Source organism: Prionailurus bengalensis, chromosome C1 (assembly GCF_016509475.1).
Source record: "Prionailurus bengalensis isolate Pbe53 chromosome C1, Fcat_Pben_1.1_paternal_pri, whole genome shotgun sequence".
NCBI lineage: Eukaryota > Metazoa > Chordata > Mammalia > Carnivora > Felidae > Prionailurus > Prionailurus bengalensis.
This window is the reverse complement of record NC_057345.1, coordinates 42,638,516-42,659,684: the sequence shown is the minus strand read 5'-3', so window position 1 is coordinate 42,659,684 and position 21,169 is coordinate 42,638,516. Positions and strand designations below refer to the sequence as shown.

General features: G+C 39.7%; 1 protein-coding gene across 1 annotated transcript in view; it reads right to left on the bottom strand.

Annotated features, from left to right (window-relative positions):
• Positions 1–12,645, bottom strand: part of ZYG11B (zyg-11 family member B, cell cycle regulator) — a 93,019-nt gene extending 80,374 nt beyond the window's left edge. Inside the window, exon 1 of the mRNA XM_043574988.1 lies at positions 12,393–12,645. Coding sequence (XP_043430923.1) covers positions 12,393–12,395 — 3 coding nt within the window. The 5' untranslated portion in view covers positions 12,396–12,645. The remainder of the gene's footprint in view (positions 1–12,392) is intronic.
• Positions 12,646–21,169: the final 8,524 nt, after the last annotated feature.

Below are 21,169 nucleotides of genomic sequence, written 5' to 3'. Positions count from 1 at the left end.
AGAGAGAGAGCGAACACAAGCAAGGGAGGGTCAGAGAGAGGTTGAGAGACAGAATCCCAAGCAGGATCCACGCTGTCAGTGCAGAGCCAAATGCAGGACTTGAACCCAGGTCCTCATGACCTGAGTTGAAATCGAGTCAGGCACTTAACTGACTGAGCCACCCAAGTGCCCCTAAGTTGGGAAACTTTTATGTGGAGAGTACTATTAATGCAAATATACATTACCACACACTAGCTTAACAAATAAAACACAACAAATGATACCAATAATAAAGTTAAATTAAGGACAGTTCAAAATTAAGATACAAAACTAGCAACAATAAAAAAGTACCAACTCAAGACTATTGATATACTGATTACAAAGCTCTCTTTCAAGAAATTACAGGAAATCCAACAAGCTACATTTGTACATATGTAGTAGGAGCTTTGCAACACTTCCAAGTGTCAAACTTGTTCATTAAAGACTAGTCTTCAGTTAACTCATAATCTGGTAACTTTAGCTTATGATTATTAAATTGTAGGTTTTTTTTAATGTTTATTTTTGTGAGAGAGAGAGAGAGAGAGAGAGAGAGCGCACGCGAGAGACAGCGAGCATGAGCAGGGGAGGGGCAGAGAAAGAGGGAGACACAGAATCCGAAGTAGGCTCCAGGTTCTGAGCTGTCAGCACAGAGCCCAGTACGGGGTTTGAACTCACAGACCATGAGATCACGACCTGAGCCGAAGTTGGACGTGAAACCAACTGAGCCACCCAGGTGCCCCTAAATTGCAGTAATTCTTAATTACACACTAAGTAGTTCTCTTGTATGTAGATATAAAAATGAGAAGTCTGGGGAACTGCATCACTTACCAGCCCCTAGGAGTTACAAAAGGATGTTTAGAACAGTTCATCATCTATCAGTAGGAGCTTTCTGTCTCACAAATTGAAAACGACTGGAGTTAAGATCCATGCCTTACCCATTTTTATATCCCCTACTCTGGCACAGAGCAAATGCCTGTCTACTTGAGTCTGTGAATACGTGAACTACCTGTAAGCAGATTCCCTGCTTTTGAAACGCTGCTTCTTATAAGAACATGGCACAGCTAGGGGTGTGGGATAATGAAGCCAGGGGAAAAAAAGAATAGTTCCTCAAAACAGCTTTTTCCACTTGACTACTTTTTGTGGCAAGTACTAGTTTCTAAGAGCAAGAAAATGTCTTACCAAGATATCATCTCTCTCTCTCTCTCCCCCATAAAAGACATGTCTTATATAGCAGTGTATCTTTTTGGATGGCTTTCCATGTCTACAGAACCTAGCTCCATACCACCCCAACAACAAGAGGATCCTTCCTTATCTATTGCTCTTTAAAACCCTAGGTCCAGTATTCCTCCTACTAGCCTCTGGAAAAGGCACTTCCTTTTGTGCCTCAGCTTCCTTATCCACAAAATGACACCTATAATATTTTTCCTTTCGCTTCATAAGGTTATTGAATCAAATGAAATAAAGGATATGAATATACTATTTTATTCTTAGACGTTGTTACTAGGGACATCCATAAAGTGTATTTTTCCTTGTAATTAACCAAAAAAGAGACCTCATTACTCAAGGGATTCTGGAAGCTACAGGGTCTGTCTTTGAGGAAGCTCATGTTGAACTCATTAGCTCTTCCTAAACCTTCTCATGGCTTTCTTTTAATCTCTTTTTTTTTTTTTTTTTTTTGCTTCCTTATATTCTGTTTCCTTGAAATATTTAGTCATCTATACAACACTCAGTTAGAGGAAAGGCATTCTCAGTCCCTTTCCCATGACTTAGTTATGTATTTGTAGGTTGGTTTGTTTTATAAATTTATAAGCTTCATCTGTTACTATGTTGCCAGGGTCATGGCAAAGCAGCATTTCAATATTCTAAGTAGTGGCCCACTCATTCCTACCAAGTGGGAAGGTGAGGGACACTGGGAATTGTCTATTATCACAATTGTAGTCTACTGTTGAGGGCACTGTGGCTTCCACTACTGCTGGTATGACAAAAAATGAAAGAGATCAGGCATCTTTTCTTTCATTCTTGAAAGCCCCATAAAATGCATCCAATAAGTTATTTCTTGAATGAATTAGTAAATTACTGGATGGTAACTTGTCTCAAAACTTATTTTATTTCTCCTAATGATACTACTTCAGGAAACATCTGATACAAAAAAGTATCAAAATTGCCTTAATTCCTTAAGACAGAACTTGTGGGCTTTCAGGATCACTGAATATTGAAGTCTCTCTTTTGATTAATTATAAGAAAAATATACTTTATGGATGATGCTGGTAACAATGGCTTACAGTAAACAAAGGCAGCTCACATTCTTTATTTCATTTGACACAATAGTCTTATGAAATGAAAGAGAAAATATTGCAAATTTTATTTTACAGATAAGGCAGCTGAGGGACAAACATGAAGTACCCTTTCCAGAGGCATTATGGTGAGTAGGAAGAATACTGACCTAGATTTGAATTCTAGTGGTGTTAAACTGTAAACTATCCAGCTTTTCTGACCCTCAGTTCTGTCCTTGGTACAATGGGGTAATATTGGTACTTACCTCATGATGCTGTTGTCAGGATGAAGTGAGAAAGTATGTTCAAAGCCCATAACACAATGCCTGACAGAGTAATTATTCAGTAAATATTCCCTTCTTACTAGCCATGATCTCACGCAAGTAATATAAATTTAGGTTTCAGACACATAGGACAGCAGGTTGTTGGTTGTAAATTCTCGAGAGATTTTTCCCATGCAGAGTCCATGTCAAGACAAATAACCCTCTTTGTCTCCCTACACCATCAAGCAGATATTTAAAAAAAATTTTTTTTAATGTTTATTTATTTTTGAGAGAAAGAGAGACAGAGTGTGAGCAGGGGAGGGGCAGAGAGAGAGGGAGACACAGAATCCAAAGCAGGCTCCAGGCTCCAAGCTGTCAGCACAGAGCCCGACGCAGGGCTCAAACCCACGAACCGTGAGATCATGACCTGAGCCGAAGTCAGACGCTTAACTGACTGAGCCACCTAGGCACCCCAAATAGATATTTATTTTTTATGCTACCTTTTCACTAACGGTGTAATTTTAGGATCCTGGCTTTTTGTAGCTGTCTCAGTTCCAACTCATGTGAGTCAGGCTCAACATACCTGAAATGTTCCTAAACCTGACAAATCTTCCAAGAGAAGACAAATGGCTCTGATAGTGCTCCTTTTTTTTTTTTTGTATCCCTGGATGATTTTTTTTCTTAAGACTGGGACAAAAACCAGGTGACTACAAAGATTACAAACTTGACAATTTTATGATTAAAAATAAAATTTTTATTGACATCTCCCTGAAGGATTGTGTAATACTGTTCTGAAAAGTGGTGGTTTGAGAGTCAGCTTGCCTAAAGTGCCAGTTCTTCCACTCACAAAACAATAAAATCTTAGGCAAAGTACCTAATCTCCCCGTGCTTCAGTTTCATGATCTGCAAAATGCAGACAATAACAGTACCTACATCATAGGAGTATTGTCAGAATTAAATAAATTCTAAGTGGAAGACACTTAGAACAGTGACTGATATATTAACTGCTCAGTAAATATTACCTATTATTATAGAAGATAAACTCAATAGAACTGTTTTATTCACTGCTGCATTCCCAGAGCCTAAAGTAATGCCTATTACAGTGGGCACTAAATGTTTATTGAGTGAACAAACGAACAATCAAGCACAAATTTATTGTTAGATGTACTTAAGATAATTTTAACTCCTAGACAAAAAGACTGTATGCCCATAGAGAAATATTAAGTCCTAAGTCTAGGCCTGAAAGTAAAGACTGGGAATGAAAGGCACACAAGTGTCATTTGAGTTCACGGGTATAAGAAAGTTCAGATACTGGACAATCTTTGACTCCTTATTTTAGTAGTACTCCATGGGAAATCTCTTCTTAGTTTATTGGTTTTGGGGTTTTTTGTTTGTTTGTTTTGTTTTTTTGTATTTTCTATTACTGATTCAACCAAGTCAAACTTCTAGCAATAAATATCTAAGATAACCTTAGATATGATCTAAACCTTTTACCTTCTCCTTCCCCAAACACAATCATTTTATAAATGAGGAAGAAGGAAGGTAATACCAAGGGCACAGATATATTGTGCCTAAGGGTACAGATTTATAGAACTATTTGGCATGGACTATAGGGTCTTATTTTTCTAAATCCCTGGATGCCAAATGAAAACACAGGTAAGACAAGCTTCTTGTACGTATCACTTCAAGGCCTGGCCAGTGTGGCAAACAACTATGTGCTAAAGGGCAAGGAGCTAGAGTTCTACTTAAAAAGATCAAGGCCTAGAAAGGTAAATAAATACCCTTCTCTTCCATTTTAACTCCTGTAATAAAACAGTCTAAGAAACAAAACAAAAATTCAGGTCAGTAATCACTAAACATATGAATAGATCCTAGGAATCGCTAATTCAAACAGATACTTCAGCATTATTTTTCTCCTAACTACTAACATGAGTTTTGAAATATAATATGGTAAACAGAGAAGCCAGGTTAATAATGGAAAGAACACTGGCCTGCAGTCAGTTCTGGCTCTGCTACTTACTAGCTGTGTGATCTCAGGAAAATAAATTAACTTCTCAGTTTTATTACCTGTAAAATTGATACTAAGCTTCTATCTTGACTACTTCACAAAATGGTAATGAAGAATAAATGGGACGTATATGAAAATGCCTTTAAAATACTACAGTACTATTCAAATTTTAACATAATGGAATGAAGGGGTGTGAAAAGTTGGTAATATATTCATGGAGATTAAGAGCTCAAGTGCCCTGACCCCTTAGTACTATAGCTAACAGAATGTATCTACTATATAACAACTTACCTTAACTGGCTAGAATCTTATCACATTTTTTAAGAGGTGGAAGGGATCACAGAGAAGATTAAACACAACTTTTCCATTTGAGAAATTTTTAAATGAAGGCATACACAGGTGAAATGATTTGCCAAAGGTTACAAGGTCTATGAAAAGAAAAAAAAAAAAACCTGACATGTAACCAAGAACATTCAAGCTTAAAAAATGTCCTTAGAAAAGGAGAATATGACATTGAACAGGCATTAAGATGCTGGAGAGCTAAGAAAAATGTTTGTACAAGGGAGAACTAAAGATAGGAAAAGAAAAACAAAAGATCTTTACACAGAGCTAACAAAATGTTTAAATAATTAACCACCCCTCTAGATTTAACAGTAACTGATTCTTTACTATCTGTGTTTAAATATGCTATTCTCTGAAAGGGCATCTCCACAAATTATAGACAAATAATTGGAAAGTATTTATACAAAAAGACATTGCTTGGCAATTCATCTCAAAATCATCTGGCTTCTTCCCCAAGTCTTCCTGTTGAACTCTTCTGGACAGAAACATTTATTCTAGCTCAAAAGCACCTCTTGGGGGCTAGTAAGAGAAACTATCTGATCCAACATTTCTTGCCCATCAAACCTCTTTTTCCTCTCAGGAGACCTGTGCAGAGTATTCATCTTTCTTTCCTTTTCATAACTCACATCTCAGTTAACATTACCTTAGGCAATTCTCTACAAAGTACACATACTCTTTAACTGAACAAATATTTATTTACTTACTATGTCTCAGGCATTATGCTAAATGCTTAAAACATGAAGTTGAAAAACACTACTGTCCTTGTCCTCAGAGAGCTCACAATCTGGAGAGGCAGCCACCTTCCTTAACAAACAATACAAAGTACAAGAGAGACACAAAGAGAGGAGTAACCCAAGGATGCCTGGAGGTAACTGAAGGCTTCACAAAGGAGATAGGTCTTAAGGAGACACTCAAAGTCAAAAAGTCGAGAAAGAAGACAGCATCCTAGACAAAAGGAACAGTGTAAACAAAACTCAGAAGCACAAAAAACACATAATGTGTACTCAGTATTACTGAGCATGCAGACTTTTCTCATAAAATGATTAGATCATTAGATTAAAAGATAATAAGGGTCCTAGTATTATATGCAAAACACATTCATTTAACAACTATTTGCTGAACCCTACTATGTGCTAGACACTGCCAAGTACCCAGGATACAGATCTTCGTAGACCCATTGCTGTCCATATTATAGCTGCCACCTGAGCTCTACAGTACAATTTGTGCAGCCCTAGCAACACTATAGGACGACTATAAACTAGCGGGACCCAAACTGCAGACTCCTCAAGTATGGTAGAGTCCATAAATTCACATGCATACCACGAATGCGCTGTACACAATAAAATCTTGAAATATCTACTATTTTCAATGTTGTTAAAATTAAGAGCAAAGTATCACTTTAAAAGTTAAAAACAGGGGCGCCTGGGTGGCGCAGTCGGTTAAGCGTCCGACTTCAGCCAGGTCACGATCTCGCGGTCCGGGAGTTCAAGCCCCGCGTCAGGCTCTGGGCTGATGGCTCAGAGCCTGGAGCCTGTTTCGGATTCTGTGTCTCCCTCTCTCTCTGCCCCTCCCCCGTTCATGCTCTGTCTCTCTCTGTCCCAAAAATAAATAAACGTTGGAAAAAAAAAAAAAGTTAAAAACAGAACTACCCAATGATCAATCCCACCACTGGGTACTTACCCAAAGAATACAAAAACACTAATTCAAAGGAATACAGGCACTCCTATGTTTATAGCAGCATTATTTACAACCCAAGACATGGAAGTAGCCCAAGTGTCAAGTGTCCATCAATTGATGAACAGATAAAGACCGTGTGAGATATCTATATCTCCAGCCATAAAAAATAATGAAAAAGAATGAAACTTTGCCATAGAGCTCAAGAGTATAACACTAAGCAAAATAAGTCAGAAAAAGACAAATACCAAATGATTTCACTCATATGTGGAATTTAAGAAACAAAACCAAAAAGCAAAGGAAAAAAATGAGAGAGAGTCGAAGCAAGAAACAGACTTTTAATTTTAGGGAACAATTTGACCATTACCAGAGGGGAGAGGGTTAAGGTTTGGGTTAAATAGGTGATGGAAATTAAGAAGTGCACCTGTGATGAGCACAGGGTGATTTACAGAACTGCTGAATTACCAAATTGTACAACTGCAAATAATATGACACTGTATGTTAACTAACTGGAATTAAAATTAAAACTTAAAAAACAAGAAATGTGGTAATGGTTATATTCAATTTGACTCTTCATTTATTGGAAATGAACTATACTTCCAATGTTTTATTTGTGGGAACAGGCTTGCAAGTAGCAGCTTAATACCATTGCTTTTATTTTGTCATTTAGAAATGAAACAGAACAGGGGCGCCTGGGTGGCGCAGTTGGTTAAACATCCAGTCTTGATCCCGCCTCAGGTCATGATCTCACAGTCTGTGAGTTTGGGCCGCCATCATGCTCTGCGCCATCAGTGCGAACAGAGCCCACCTGAGATTCTGTCCCTCTCTCTGCCCTTCCCCCACTCGTGTGCAATGTCTCTCTCTCTCAAAATAAATAAATAAAGTTAAAAAAATTCTTTTAAGTTGTTAGAAATAAAACAGAACAGCACAAAACCTTTTGATTTTTTAAGTACAAAAATGCAAGGATTCCAAATTTAAGGTTAAAAAGTCATTTCGTATCTATTTTGATGCCACAAACATAATTTCAATCTACACTGCAATATATTCATTTTAAAATATGACAAATAGTGCTTTATCTTAATTAACGTGTCATTTGTTAAATAGGAAAAGGCTGAAATTTGTTTTAATATGTTTTGTTCAATGTATTATTAAACTACATAAATAATTTAAAAATAAAGTATATTTTACTTAAAATTACTTTTTTTTAAATCTTCTATTTATTTAAATAATCTCTACACCCAACACGGGGCTCGAACTCATGAGATCAAGAGTCACATGTTCCACATGCTCCGCCAACTGAGACAGCCGGGCACCCCAAAATCTCTCCTTTCTTATACCACAAAATCCATTAAAAAAATTAAATAAGGTTGGGAAGTACTGATTCTCTTTCAGTGACCTAATATATGACCTTTGGAAGACATACTCTACATAAATAAAGTCTTTGGTAGAGTAAATTTACTCTGTTTCAATATTCTCATAAATCCTTAACGGCAACATATATAAAAACTGAGGCCCAGTGAGCAAAATTGCAAAGCTGTTAGTGAGTCTGTGCTTCTACAACTCCACAGTAATGCCTCTATGGAAAATTCACGTAGCCAAAAAGTGTATGCCAGATCTTCACATTTTACTTCCTTATATTCTCCTTCTTCCAATTTAAATCACTACCACAATAAGCCTAGAGTGAAAGTTCATACACTTACATTTCACCTAGACTAGTGCAATAGCTCTACCCCCCCCATCATGTTTCATATTGATTTAGAGTGATAACCTTCAAAATCTCTTAATTATGATACTCCTTCACACAAGAAAACCTTTCAAGGCACTCTGGGTCTTTATAGTGAAGCCAAAACTCCTGAGCTTATGACTCAAGGTCCTCCATGATCTGACCCTAGGCTCACCTAGTCTCATCTCCTGCACCCTCAATAGTAAAGCCATATATTTCCCAGAATACATCATGCCTGCTTCTGTCCTAGTTTTTAAGCTCAAGCTGGTCCCTTTGCCAAGAATGGCCTTCCTTCCCAAATTCCTACCCAACAAAATCCCACTTGTTAAAACCCCCAATTCAAACATTCCTTTCTCAACAATGCCTCTCTGACTTTATGATCATCCCCAAAGTCATTCATTCATTTAAAAAATATTTATTGAGCACTTAAAATGCACCAGGCACTATGTGAGTGTTAAAGATACAACTGTGAGCCAAACAAAACATGGTCTCTACCTCCACAGAGCTAGTACTTTTCTCATTGGGTTGCTATGATGATTAAATGAGATAAAATATATAAAGTACTTAACACAATCATTTTCAATAAATATTAGCCTAACTAGACCATCTAAAATAGTTGCCACACACTCATATGCCTTTGACCCTTAAATAGTATGGGTCTGAACTCTGTGGGTCCGCTTATACACAGATTTTTTACAGTACGATACTATAAATGTATTTTCTCTTCCTGGGGTGTCTGGGTGGTTCAGTCCATTAAGCATCTGACTCTTGGTTTTGGCTCAGGTCATGATCTCACGGTTCATGAGTCTGAGCCCCACATTAGGTTCTGCACCGTCTCTCTCTCTCTTTCTCTCTCTCTGCCTCTCCCCTGTTTACTCTCATCTCTCTCAAAAATAAGTAAACTTAAAAAAAAGTATTTTCTCTTCCTTATGATTATCTGAGTAACATTGTTTCTCTATCTTACTTTATTATAAGAATACAGTATAAAATATATACAACATACAAAATATATGTTAATTGACTATGTTATCAGTAAGGCTTCCAGTCAACAATAGGCTATTATTAGTAGTTAAGTTTCTGGGGATCAAAAATTATATTGGGATTTTTGACTGCACAGGGGTCGATGCCCCCAAGGGTAATGTTCAAGGGTCAACTATACAATGTCATTTTATATTTTACCCTGATTTATTACTTTTTAGCATTTATGACTAGTTCTCATAATTACAATTCATATGTATTCTATGAAAGAGGGTTGGTTACACAATGGAGGGGTTGTGACTTAGGATTTTTCTTTGAGGGGTTAGTGGGGCAGATGAGGTTTCCCTGAGTTCCTTGAGCTGAGGACTGCAGGATATGCAGAGTTAAGGAGGCAAGAGAGAGTACTACCACAGGTCATTTACTGTGCTATTCCTTCTATGTGGTTTTCCACAATACAACTCCTATAACTTAATCCTTTGGTTTCCTTCCTGAAAGTAAAATCCTCTGAGAAGCCAGCCCTGACTACACCCTATCATGATCCCACAACTTTTCTTAGCACTCTTCACATTTAAAATTACTTTTTGCTTGATGTCTATATTGTCCACGCACACAATATACAAAAAGGTAGGGTCCATATCTGTTCCGTTATTTTGTAATACCCCCAGTGCCAACACAGTCAATGGCACTCAAAAAAAATTAGGAAAAAAAAGAACTACACCTTAAACCAGAGGTTCTCAAAGTGTTGGTCACAAAACGGAAACATCAGCATGACATAAGTACTTGTTAGAAATGTAAACTATCAGGCCCGATTCCAATCTGATAAATCAAACTCAGGAAGTGGTGGCACAGCCCTCCAGCTGATTTTGATTTATGGTAAAATCTGAGAACCCTTGTCTTAGACAACTATTCAAAACACAACAGTGAAAAATTTGAAAAATCTAAAATACAAAGCTTTATAATGTTTAACTCTATTTACTCACTGCCTACTACATATATTGCACAAGAAAATAGAGTAGCCTCTAAAGACAATTCTTAGCTCATAAGCTATTATTTTGCATTCTCTTCACTTTTTCCAGACATACACCCTTCCCCTTATGTATGTGTTTAAACAAGTAAAGAAAATCAAGTTAGTTACAGGCAAAGTTGAAATGAATGTCATCCTGATATACCGTTCTAGTTACATTTCTTCATTTCCCCATCTCTCCATGCTAAAGAAAGATGATCCTGCTACCTACAATATACTCTCATTACTTTCTACTCACATTCACAACAAAGCATTCTGTGCCTTCCCCAAATTATCATAATCACATTCATCTTTCAGGCCCAGCTCAAATGACACTTCTGGATCCTAAACACCCAAAAAGAGTTTAAATCTTCTCCCTCTGTTCTCATAAATTCATTTTCAGTGGGAGGGCCAACACTTCGAAAAACCTAGAAATTTGGTGTGTTAGGCAGGACAGCTCTTTGGTGTGTTATTCTAAAGTGATCATCCCATCTTACTAAATTTATTTTTTGAACCAAAAATAAAATTCTCAAACTCACTCTTTCTATGTAGTCCCCTAGTTGCCTCAAATTTCAGTTTAAAATCATACTTGTCAGATAGGAAAACGAGGCCACAAAGTGAATCATTCAACCATGTATGTGGCCTGAGGGCTGGGAACAACAGGAGTAAGTAAGGCACATTGCTGCCTAGAAAAACCCACATTTCAGGGGGAGAAACAGGTTAATACACAAAGAGAGTGTGATGGGTTTTATATGTGAAGGGTTGTTGTAGAGGTAGACAAAGAATACCCTAAAAATGTAGTCAGTTAGGGGAAGTTCCCAGATTAAATGATTTTATAATAAACCACTTTCCTAAAACGAATGGAGGAAAAACAAAAACTGACTAACCTCCTAGGAGAACATGACTATCAGGAATGTCTTCTTCCTCCCAGGGACCAAAATTTAGATTGCTATATATGATAGGGCAATGTGTTCATTAAATGTACTGCAAACCATGTGTAACCCAACTCAATGAAAAACCAACTGAAGCTTCAACTTATTTTGAAACAGGAAGGAGAAAATGTGCAAATATCAGGGTCTCCCAACCAAAGACAGAAAGAGCAAAACAAACGATGGTATCAGAAGGCATCAAAGAGATTGTCACAATCTGCCAACCTGATTTTCAGTTTTCTGATGCCCTGGTCTCTGCCTCCAAACAAACACAAACCATTTGCTCCGAGCAACAGTCAAGCCTGTAAATAAATATTTTTAAACTTCCCAAACTGTACCTCCACACTAAAAGACACACAAGATAAAAATACATTTCAAAACATGTTTAATTATTTGTCAAAAGGCTGGATATCTCAAAAGGTCATAGTACAGATGCCAGCCCTCACCCCATGCTTCACTCCAAAACACACTATCACCCAGGTTTTGCAATAACATTAGGCAATAAGGCGTCCAGGCTCTCCCCAATACTTCCCATCTCCTCCTTTCCCTTTACAAAAAAGAAAAGGAAGAAGAAAGCCTATGAATCTACCAGCCCCACTGTTCCTGGGAAGCAATCGCCCTCGAATTGTTTCTGCATAGACCCCTGAAGCCTTAGAAGGAAATGGGGACAGCTGTGAGAGCGGGGGAGAGAGGACATCCGATTAAGGGGGAGAGGAAATGTGGCTGGTAGAGGACGAAGGGGAGAAAGGATACGAAGAGGAGGGGGCAGTAGAGATAAAATGATGAAAGGGAGTAAGAAGCAAGAGCCAAGAGCAGGAGCGAAAATAGGGAGGAAAAAGAGAGGAGTAGAGATCCCAAAACAGAGAAAAAGGTAAAATGGTAAGAGAAAAGGAAGGTCGGGTTAAAGGACGAGGAGGGGGCGGCAAAGGGGACAGAGAAAGCTGTCACTGGAGGTGATAAAAAAGGGTGTCACCGGGAAGGAGAGCGCTGGGGTGATGGGGGGTATGTCACCCCAGCAGGTGGCCGGGGAACAGGGGGAAGGAGAAGCGAGGCGCCGAGGGGTAGTAACAAGGGAGCGAAGTAAAGGCAGGGGGCAGAGGGGACATCAGAGCTAGGGAGGGGCAGGCCGCGGGGGCTAGGGTGGCTTGCGGCTGCAGCTTAGGCAGGCCTCTCTCCCTCACCATGGCTGCGCCGGCCTGGTCCTCGGGCGTGCAGCCTCTGTCCTGGGTTCGGCGGCGGGCTGGGCCTGAGCCCGCCCCCAGGCTGAGCCGGCGCGGAGGCTCCAGGAGGCTCCGGGGAGCGGCGGCTCCGGGCTTGGCCCAGGCCTCGGCCTCCTTCCCTCAGAAGCTGGAAGTGCAGCAGCCGCAGCCGCAGCCGCAGCCCGATCCGGAGCATAGACTCCGCCCCCGCATGGCCCACCCCCATGGCGAGCCTGAGCTTGGCCCCGCCTCCGCTCTCACTGCGCAGACTCAGCGGAGGAGTCCCGACCGCGCGCCTGACCTCTGGGTTCTCCCCCTGCTAGGTCCTTAAAGGAGCCTCAAATCCTAGCCTTTTAAAAAATAAGAGTTTTAAATATTACGTCATAACAGGAAATTAGAGCACTAACTCGTTTCTGTAACCTATAGACCCTGCGTTTCTGGTTCATTGTCATTTACTACCATTGTCATAATTATGGGTGATCTGTGCCCTCTTAGGTAATTCTTGCAATGCCCTCACCTCTCAGGCTCTTCTCCACTAGAGATCACCCTTGCCTCAGTCTCTCATTTCCATGCTCTTACCTTAGATCTTATCATATCCTATCATTGTAACGCCTCTATAATCTCAATTTTAATTATCTGGCTCTCCCATCACAAATCCCTTCATTTCTAGCTCTCTTCCTCTAATACCGCACTCCAAAACTGCTTCAGCTCGTTCTCCAAGACTCAAAATCCACTGATCCTATTATCTTTTCACCCTTCCTTACATGGCCCTTCTGTCCTCACTTTCCCTCCTTGAAAGTTCTTGAGTTTAGATTCTGTTGTCCATCATGAAAATCATTCCAGGGCAGCTGGGTGGCTCAGTCAGTTAAGTCTCCTACTCTTGATTTTGGCTCAGGTCATGATCTCACTATTCCTGAGATTGAGCCCTATATTGGGCTCTGAGCTGACAGCACTAGTTGGCTTGGGATTCTCTCTCTCTCTCCCTCTCTCTCTGTGTTCCTCCCCTGTTCACGCTTGCATGCACACACATGCTCTCTTTCTGTCTCTCAATAAATAAGCAAACAAACAAAAGCCTAGGTATTAGCCTTCATTTCTTCAATCCTTTCCTTGTACTCACCTGATGAAATCTAATCCTGAACCTGCAGCAAAACCGGGGAGAGTGGAAAAAAATCCAGAATCATACTGACTTGGCTCTCTTTAAATTTGATAATCATTATCCTCAAATAGGCCCTTAATGTTTAGCTATACTACTACATTTCTCCAATTCCACACACTGTCCCAGCCTACTAGATGACTATTTCACATCTCTTTTTAAACGTTCCTCCCTCATCCTCACTTAACTGATGATTTTGCTACCAATTCACTGAGAAAAAGAAGAAAGAAAGAAAGAAAAGAAAAGAAAAAGAGAATATCTACAAGTTCCCCACAAGTCACCATGACTTCTAGCCACCATGACTTCTAGTCAACCTCTGACTGCTCTGCCTGTAACTCTGCTTCTACATTCTGCCTTCCTTTCCTTAGTAGGCGTGAACCGTTCGACTTTTAACTGAGGTCAAACCCTCCTTAGTTCTTCTCAAACTACCTACGCTGGAAGACTTTTTTTTTTTTGGAGGGGGGTGGGGGGCAGCGCCTGGGCGGCTCAGTCAGTTAATCATCTGACTTCCCCTCCGGTCATGAACTCAGGGCTAGTGAGTTCAAGCCCTGTGTAGGGCTCTGTGCAGACAACTCGGAGCCTGGAGCCTGCGTTGGATTCTGTGTCTCCCTCTATCTCTGTTCCTCCTCCACTCACACTGTCTCTTTCTCTCTCTCTCAAAAATAAATAAAGATTTTTAAATATTTAAAAAATAAAATAAAGGACTTTTTTTTTTCCCAATCAAACCTAATTTTAGCAAAATGCAATAAAGACTAATTACTAGAGGGGCGCCTGGGTGGCGCAGTCGGTTAAGCATCCGACTTCAGCCAGGTCACGATCTCGCGGTCCGTGAGTTCGAGCCCCGCGTCAGGCTCTGGGTTGATGGCTCAGAGCCTGGAGCCTGTTTCCGATTCTGTGTCTCCCTCTCTCTCTGCCCCTCCCCCGTTCATGCTCTGTCTCTCTCTGTCCCAAAAATAAATAAAAAACATCGAAAAAAAATTTTTTTTAAAAAGACTAATTACTAGAACAAATTAAATTTAAAAGCAGGCATACAAAATGTAAGCCCAGATAATTTTTTTTTACCATCTTCACCATTATTAAGTGCACAGTTCAATGGCACTAAGTACATTCACATCGTTGTGCTACCACCGACCACCAGCTCCAGAACTATTTTCATCTTGCAAAACTGAAATTCTGTACCCATTAAACAATAACCCCTTATTCTCTCCTCCTCTACCCAACTGACAACCACCATTCTACTTTCTGTCTCTATGAATTTGACAATGCTAGGTCAGACTTTTCGTTATTAGATCCTACAGTCTAAATTTTTTCTATCAACTTGCAATAAAGGTTTCTAAATATTTACTCTCAGTTTCTACCATAAACTGGTAACAAGCTGTTCACAGTCCATCTCTAATCCACAGATCACACTTTGAGCAGCATAATGCCAAGTCCCACATGTTTTCATTTCCTCAAAGACATCTGTCCAGAAATTCTTCCTCTCTTCTATATCATTGTTATTTGTCTTTTCCATTGACATACCCACATGGATTTATCTCTTCCATCTCAAAAAACAAAAGTAAAAACAAAAACACGTCTCTTGACCCAGCTTGACCCTGCAGCTCTCAGCCTGATTCTCCAGCCTGCCCCATTTCTCTACCCTTATTTACAGCAAAATGTCTCATAAAGGTGGCCTGTACTGTACTCCTTGATGTCTTGACTTCATTTTTCCCATTTTCTGTGGGACCCTGTCCTCTACCACTCCACTGAAATGCTTGTATCAAGGCCACCAGTGACATCATTTATTAACAGTCACTTCTTACAGTTACTTGACCTGCCACATGCACTAAACATTTCTTTCTCCTTGGCTACCATGGCATTCCACTCCCCTGGTTCTTCTTCTACATCACTGGTGCTCCTAGTTTCTCCATATTTCTCTGACCTCTAAACACTGCCCCAGTCAACACTTTGACCTTTTATCCTTTCCATTTATACTTGCTCCTTGGATCTTTTTTTTTTTTTTAATTTTTTTTTCAACATTTATTTATTTTTGGGACAGAGAGAGACAGAGCATGAACGGGGGAGGGGCAGAGAGAGAGGGAGACACAGAATCGGAAACAGGCTCCAGGCTCCGAGCCATCAGCCCAGAGCCTGACGGGGCTCGAACTCACGGACCGCGAGATCGTGACTTGGCTGAAGTCAGACGCCTAACCGACTGCGCCACCCAGGTGCCCCTCCTTGGATCTTATCCCATCACATTACTTTAAATATGATCTATGCAGAGTTAATCCCCCAAATTACACCTCCATTCCGGACCTCTGTTCTGAATTTCAGATTTATATGTCCAACTACCAGCCATACACCTCTCCTTGTAAGTCTAACTGATTTCTATTATTTGTAGTAGCCACCCAATAGACTTTCCCTAAAGTCCTACTGGCCATGAATAAACCAACAGATAACAAAGAGAATAAGACTACCAATATTAGCTTTGGCCAATCATGAGTTAGTCTCTATGTCTGATCTGGGAGTCACCTTAGTGACTTACCTTAGTCACCTTACCTGAGGACCTGGTGGTAGAGGAGGAAAATCACCATTAAAAAAAATTAGGGTTCTGCCATCAAGAAAGAATGGAGCCACAGTTGATCTGTAATCAATGACACAGAATAGAAAATCCAAAATGTATCCAAACATGCATTGGAATTTATATGATAAAGTTAATTTTTAGGTCACCAAAAAAAAGGTAGTATTGTTTTTGGTGTTAGAATAACTGCATAGCCATCTAGAAAAATTTAACTTGGATCTACACCTCACACTATTTATCAAGATAAATTTCATACATCAAAGATTTAAATGTAAAAAAAAAAGAAACTAAAAAGTACTTGATGAACCATGGGAGAAATTTTTATAATCTCAAAGTGAGTAAGGGCTTTTGAAATACAGAACAAGAGAGGCCTGCATGACTCAGTTGGTTAAGCATCTGACCTTTTGGTTAAGCATCTGACCTTTGATCTCAGCTCAGGTCTTGATCTCAGGATCATGAGTTCAAGCCCTGTGTTGGGCTCCATGTTGGGTGTGGAGCCTACTTAAAAAGAAATACAGGGGGAAAAAATATATAGGGGTGCCTGGGTGGCTCAGTAAGTTCAGCTCAGGTCATGATCTCATGATTCGTGAGTTGGAGCCCCACATCAGGCTCACTGCTATCAGCACAGGGCCCACTTCAGACCCTCTGTCCACCCCCGCCCCCCGCCTGTCCCCTACTCGCGCTGTCTCTCTCAAAACTGAATAAACATTAAAAAATTACAAAACAAACTTGGATGCTATAAAAGATTGATAAATTTAACTATGTAGAAATTTAAAAAAAATGTTTGTAGGGCAAAAACTACCTTAAGAAGAGCGAGATAACAAATGACTATAAGCATGTTTGCATTTCATATCATAGGAAATTGATAATTTTTATATTTATATACACAGTGGAAATCATGAAGAACAAAAATCCAAAGGGAAAAAATGTGCAAAAAACATAAACTGATAGTTAATAGAAAAAGAAATATAGGGACACCTGGGTGGCTCAGCCGGTTAGTTAAGCATCTGACTTGGCTCAGGTCATGATCTCATGGCTCATGAGTTTGAGCACTGTGCTGACAGCTCAGAGCCTGGAGGCTGCTTCCAATTCTGTGTCTCCCTCTCTCTATGTCCTTTCCTCACTTGTGCTCTGTCTCTCTCTCTCTCTCTCAAAAATAAATAAACTTAAATAAAACTTTATATAAATACGTATATATATGAAGAACATAGAAATGGCTCTTTAATGATCATTCTTACTTTTAATAAGAGAAATGTGAATTGGAATTTGCTTGAAAGGCTATTTTTCATCTATCAGATTGATAAAGATCTTCAAGACTGGAAAGACACTATAGAGTGGCAGGGGCAATTTGACATGTACTCTTCTATTTTGTTGCTAGCAGTGTAAGTTGGAACAATTTCTATGGAAGACAATTTGAGGTGTTTTGTTTTTTTTTTAATGTTTATTTATTTTTGAGAGAGACACAAAGTGAGGTGGGGGAGAGGGGCAGAGAGAGAGAGAGAGGGAGACACAGAATCCAAAGGAGGCTCCAGGCTCTGAGCTGTCAGCACGGAGCCCGACGCGGGGCTCGAACCCACAAACCATGAGATCATGACCTGAGCCGAAGTCTGACCCTTAACCGACTGAGCTCAGCCAGGTGCCCCTTGAGGGTTATATTTATCAAATTTTTAAAATAATTTTTAAAAAATTTATTTATTTATTTGTTTATTTATTTATTTATTTATTTTTGAGAGTGACAGAGACAGCACGAGTGGGAGAGGCGCAGAGAGAGGAGAGAGAGAAAAAGAATCCCAAGCAGGCTCCACACTGCCAGCGCAGAACCTGATGCAGGGCTCAAACCCACAAACCATGAGATCGTGACCTGAGCTGAAACCAAGAGTCAGACGCTTAACCAGCTGAGCCACCCAGGCACCCCTATCAAATTTTTAAATGCACATTCCCTTTTACTCAGGAATTCCACTTCTAACAAGCTTTCTTATAATAACAAAAGATGACAAAAAACCTAAATGTTTATTAATAAACAGCTTATCAATAAACTGGCAAAAAAACCAGTGTATTCCTACAATACATATTCTGCTGCCACAAAAAAGGATAAGCAAGTTCTTTAGTGGTATGGAATGATCTTCAACATCTATTGTTAAATGAGGAGCATCTGATGGCTCAGTTGGTTGAGTGTCCAGTTCTTGATTTCAGCTTAGGTCATGTTCCTGGGGTTGTGGGATCGAGCCCAACTCTGGCTCCACGCTGAGCATGGGGTGTCTGTTTGGGATTCTCTCTCTCTCTCTCTCTCTCTCTCTCTCCTTCTGCCCCTCTCCCCCACTCTCTCTCTCTCCAAAATTAAAAAAAAAAAAGTTGGGGGTGGTGGTGCCTGGGTGGCTCAGTTGGTTAAGCATTCAACTTCAGCTCAGGTCAGGATTTCAGGGTTCATGAGTTTGAATCCTGCATCAGGCTCTGTGCTGGCAGCTCAGAGCTGGAGCCTGCTTCAGATTTTGTGTCTCCCCCCTCTCTGCTCCTCCCCAACTTACGCTCTGTCTCTCAAAAATGAGTAAACATTTTTTTTTTTTAATTTAAAAAGAGGAGGACTCCTGGGTGGTTTAGTCAGTTGAACAACCAGCTCTTGATTACAGGTCAGGTCATGATCTCACAGTTTGTGAGATCAAGCCCTTGTTGGGCTCTGCACTGAAAGTGCAGAGCCTGCTTAGGATTCTATCTCTCTCCCTCTGTCTCTGCCCCTCCCCTTCTCATGCTCTCTCTCTCTCTCTCAAAATAAATAAATAAACATGAAAAAAATTTCAAAAAAGATCTATTCTTAAGTGAAAAAGCAAAGTCCTAAACAATGTGTATTGCATACAAACATTCCCGTAAGAAGTGATGGTAGTAATATATATATACACTGTTTACATATGCAAAAATTATCCCTGGAAGAATTTAAAAGAGACTAATATCATCAATTGATTGCTGCTAGGAAGGACAACTGGATAGCAGGAGGGAGACTTTTCATAATATAGTCTTTTGTACCTTTTGATTAAAAAAAAATGTTTATTTATTTTGAGAGAAAGAGAAAGAGCATGCGTGAGGGGGAGAGGGGCAGAGAGAGACAGAGAGTAGGAGAGAGAGAGAATCCCAAGCAGGCCCCACACTGTCAGCACAGAGCCTGATTTGAGGCTCGATCTCACAAACCATGAGATCATGAACTGAGCTGAAATCAAGAGTCGTATGCTTAACCGACTGAGCTACCCAGGCACCCCTGTGCCTTTTGATTTTTTAGTCATGAGGATGTATTATCTATTCTAAAAGTAAGTAAGATTTTAAAGATAATTTTTAAAAATATATTCAAAAGATAATCACTGGGAGGCACTTATTTATTTTACAAGTAAAATAATTTTTTACGATGAAGAATGACTTTATTGATGTCGCTAATTTTAAGAGATTCTGACAGTCTTTTATTCTTGTTGAGTAAATTAGAACTAGATCAGTAGTGGGGGACCTGGGTGGCTGAGTCAGTTAAGGATCCAACTTCAGCTCAGATCATGATATCGTGGTTGGTGGGTTCGAGCCCCATGTTGGGCTCTGTGCTCACAGCTCAGAGCCTAGAGCCTGCTTCAGATTCTGTGTCTCCTCTCTCTCTGCCCCTCTCCTGCTTGTGCTCTGTTTCTGTCTCTCAAAAATAAACAAACATTGGAAAAAATTTTAAAAAAAGAATTAGATCAGTCATTACTCATTGTAAGTGGTGAATATCATTGTTTGGTTTATCAACCTCTTTTGGCAAACAGTTTATAACTTTAAATGAACAAATATCATTTTCTGAAACAAACATTCTGACAAATGTAGTTTCCTATGACAATTCATAATCCCAAGGTTACAAATCGAGATTCTTTGAAGTGATTAAAATAACCTTTGATATTATTGGGAAACCCTGCTCCTTTTGATAAACATAGAAACTCAACTTTATGAGGCAAGATTAAGTGTAGCTTTAGCTTAAATTCAAAGAAAAATGGTACATAATTGTACACTATTCTTTCTTCTTACCTATGTGAACAGAAGTTAATGGTTAAATCAGTGTTTTGTCCTCTCAGAAACACTTGTACCCTTACAAAATTTTTACTTTGAGCTTGTGGCCTGTGGTCTCAATCTAACTATGATTATAGACTATAGTTTATAGACTATAAATATAGACTATAACTATATCTATATAGACTATAGATTATAGACTATAGACTAACTATAGATTCAGACTTGATTAAGTCTGAATCTAAGGTGTTCAGGGCTTGTGAAAATTTTTTTATCCAGAAAGTCAATTGTTTACAGAATGTGGAATTCCTTCATATTCTTGAATGATAGCTGTCATTATTGTAAAGAGAATATCAATTTGTTCCATTTTTCTTTAGAAGTTAGAGCTACAGGAGCACCTGGGTGGCTCAGTCGATTAAGCATCCAACTTTGGCTCAGGTCACAATCTCAGTCTCGCCATTCCCAAGTTCGAGCCGCACGTCAGGCTCTGTACTGACAGCTCAGAGCCTGGAGCCTGTTTCAGATTCTGTTTCTCCTTTGCTCTCTCTGCCCCTCTGCCACTCATGCTCTCTCTCTCTCTCTCTCTCTCTCTCAAAAATAAATAAACATTAACCATTTTTTTTTTAAAGAGAGAAGTTAGAACTAGAGGTAAATGGGATGACAAACTACAGGAAAGATTTCAGTTCAACAATAGGAAGAACATTCGAAAAGCAAGAACTATCCCACATGGAATGGGCTACTTGGGAGGTAGTAAACTCCTGATCACCAAAGATGTGCAAAAAGTAGCTGATTGACAGAACATTGGAGGTGGATAGACAGGAGTTCTATGATTTGTTTAGAAATGGACTGGATTGCTCAGATTCCTTCCAATTCTTTTTTTTTTTTTAACATTTGTTCATTTTTGAGAGTGAGAGAGGCAGGGCGTGAGTGGGAGAGGGGCAGGAAGAGGGAGACATAGAATCCAAAGCAGGCTCCAGGCTGTCGGCACAGGTCCCGACGCAGGGCTCAAACCCACCGACTGCAAGATCATGCCCT